This window comes from Vicia villosa, unplaced genomic scaffold (genome assembly GCF_029867415.1).
Source record: "Vicia villosa cultivar HV-30 ecotype Madison, WI unplaced genomic scaffold, Vvil1.0 ctg.001438F_1_1, whole genome shotgun sequence".
NCBI classification, from domain to species: Eukaryota; Viridiplantae; Streptophyta; class Magnoliopsida; order Fabales; family Fabaceae; genus Vicia; species Vicia villosa.
In genome coordinates this window covers 371292-372699 of record NW_026705618.1, presented here as the reverse complement: position 1 = coordinate 372699, position 1408 = coordinate 371292, and the positions used below count along the sequence as shown (strand labels likewise).

Below are 1408 nucleotides of genomic sequence, written 5' to 3'. Positions count from 1 at the left end.
TTGTCAGTCAGCGTAGCTTGCCGCGTGTACTTCCTTCTGATCTGATGTTTGTGAATACAACATTTGAATATCATCAGAGTCAAACAGCTTGGTGCAAAGCATCTTCTGATCTTCTGACCTTGAAGTGCTTCTGAGCGTGATACCATCAGAACTTCAGTGCTTCTGATCTCATGTTCTTCTGATGCTTCCATAGACCCATGTTCTGATTCTGCTTCGACCATCTTCTGATGTCTTGCCAGACCATGTTCTGATGTTGCATGCTGAACCCTTTGAGACAAAGCTTCTGAGCGCTGAATTATGCATACTCTTTATATATTTCCTGAAAAGGAAATTTCATTGGATTAGAGTACCATATTATCTTAAGCAAAATTCATATTATTGTTATCATCAAAACTAAGATAATTGATCAGAACAAATCTTGTTCTAACACCTTTACCTGAAGAAGGGCCAGACCCTCAATCCCGATGGGGTTTGATATTTGACATGGCTGTTAACGCTTACAGTCGAAGAATTAGGGAAATCATTGTTATGCCACAAGGTTCTCACATACCATTTACTGCAAGACTAATGTTCGACTGCACCAATAATATGGCAGAGTACGAAGCTTGTATCATGGGACTAGAGGAAGCCATTGATCTTAGAATCGAGATTCTGGATGTGTATGGAGATTCTGCTCTAGTTGTCCATCAGATCAAAGGAGAATGGGAGACTCGTCATCCTGGTCTAATTCCTTACAGAGATTATGCCCGAAGACTGCTGACCTTCTTCAATAAAGTTGAATTCCACCACATACCTCGTGAGGAAAATCAAATGGCAGATACATTGGCTACTTTGGCTTCCATGTATCAAGTGAAGTTTCCAAATGAAGCTCCCCAAATTACAATCATGCGTCTAGATAGACCAGCTCATGTATTCGCCGTTGAAGCAGTCACAGACGATAAGCTGTGGTTTTATGATATCAAACCTGGGGCATCTAGCAAAGACAGAAGAACTTTGAGAAGGTTGTGTGGTAATTTCTTCCTAACTGGGGATGTGCTCTACAAAAGAAACTTTGACATGGTGTTGCTCATGAAGGATCTTTTGGCACTCACGCCAATGGACATGCAATGGAAAGAAAAATGTTAAGAGCATGCTACTATTGGATGACGATGGAATCTGACTGCTACAAATATGTGAAGAAGTGCCACAAGTGCCAGATCTATGTTGATAAGATCCATGTGCCTCAAACGCTTCTCAACGTTATCTCTTCTCCGTGGCCTTTCTCTATGTGGGGAATTGACATTATTGGTATTATTGAACCAAAGGCTTCAAATGGACATCGTTTCATCTTGGTTGCCATTGATTACTTCACCAAATGGGTTGAAGCTGCTTCTTACGCCAACGTTACTCAACAAGTGGTAGTAAGGTT

At 41.1% G+C, this 1408-nt stretch overlaps 1 protein-coding gene across 1 annotated transcript; it reads left to right on the top strand.

Annotated features, from left to right (window-relative positions):
• Positions 1 to 483: 483 nt before the first annotated feature.
• On the top strand, positions 484 to 1125 carry LOC131635152 (uncharacterized). Its single transcript, XM_058905759.1, has one exon. The coding sequence runs from the start codon at positions 484 to 486 to the stop codon at positions 1123 to 1125; it is 642 nt and encodes a 213-aa protein (XP_058761742.1).
• The last annotated feature ends 283 nt before the right edge of the window (positions 1126 to 1408 follow it).

Coding starts and splice junctions, on each gene's coding strand:
- LOC131635152 (XM_058905759.1), top strand. CDS start 484: ATGGCTGTTAACGCTTACAGTCGAAGAATTAGGGAAATCATTGTTATG.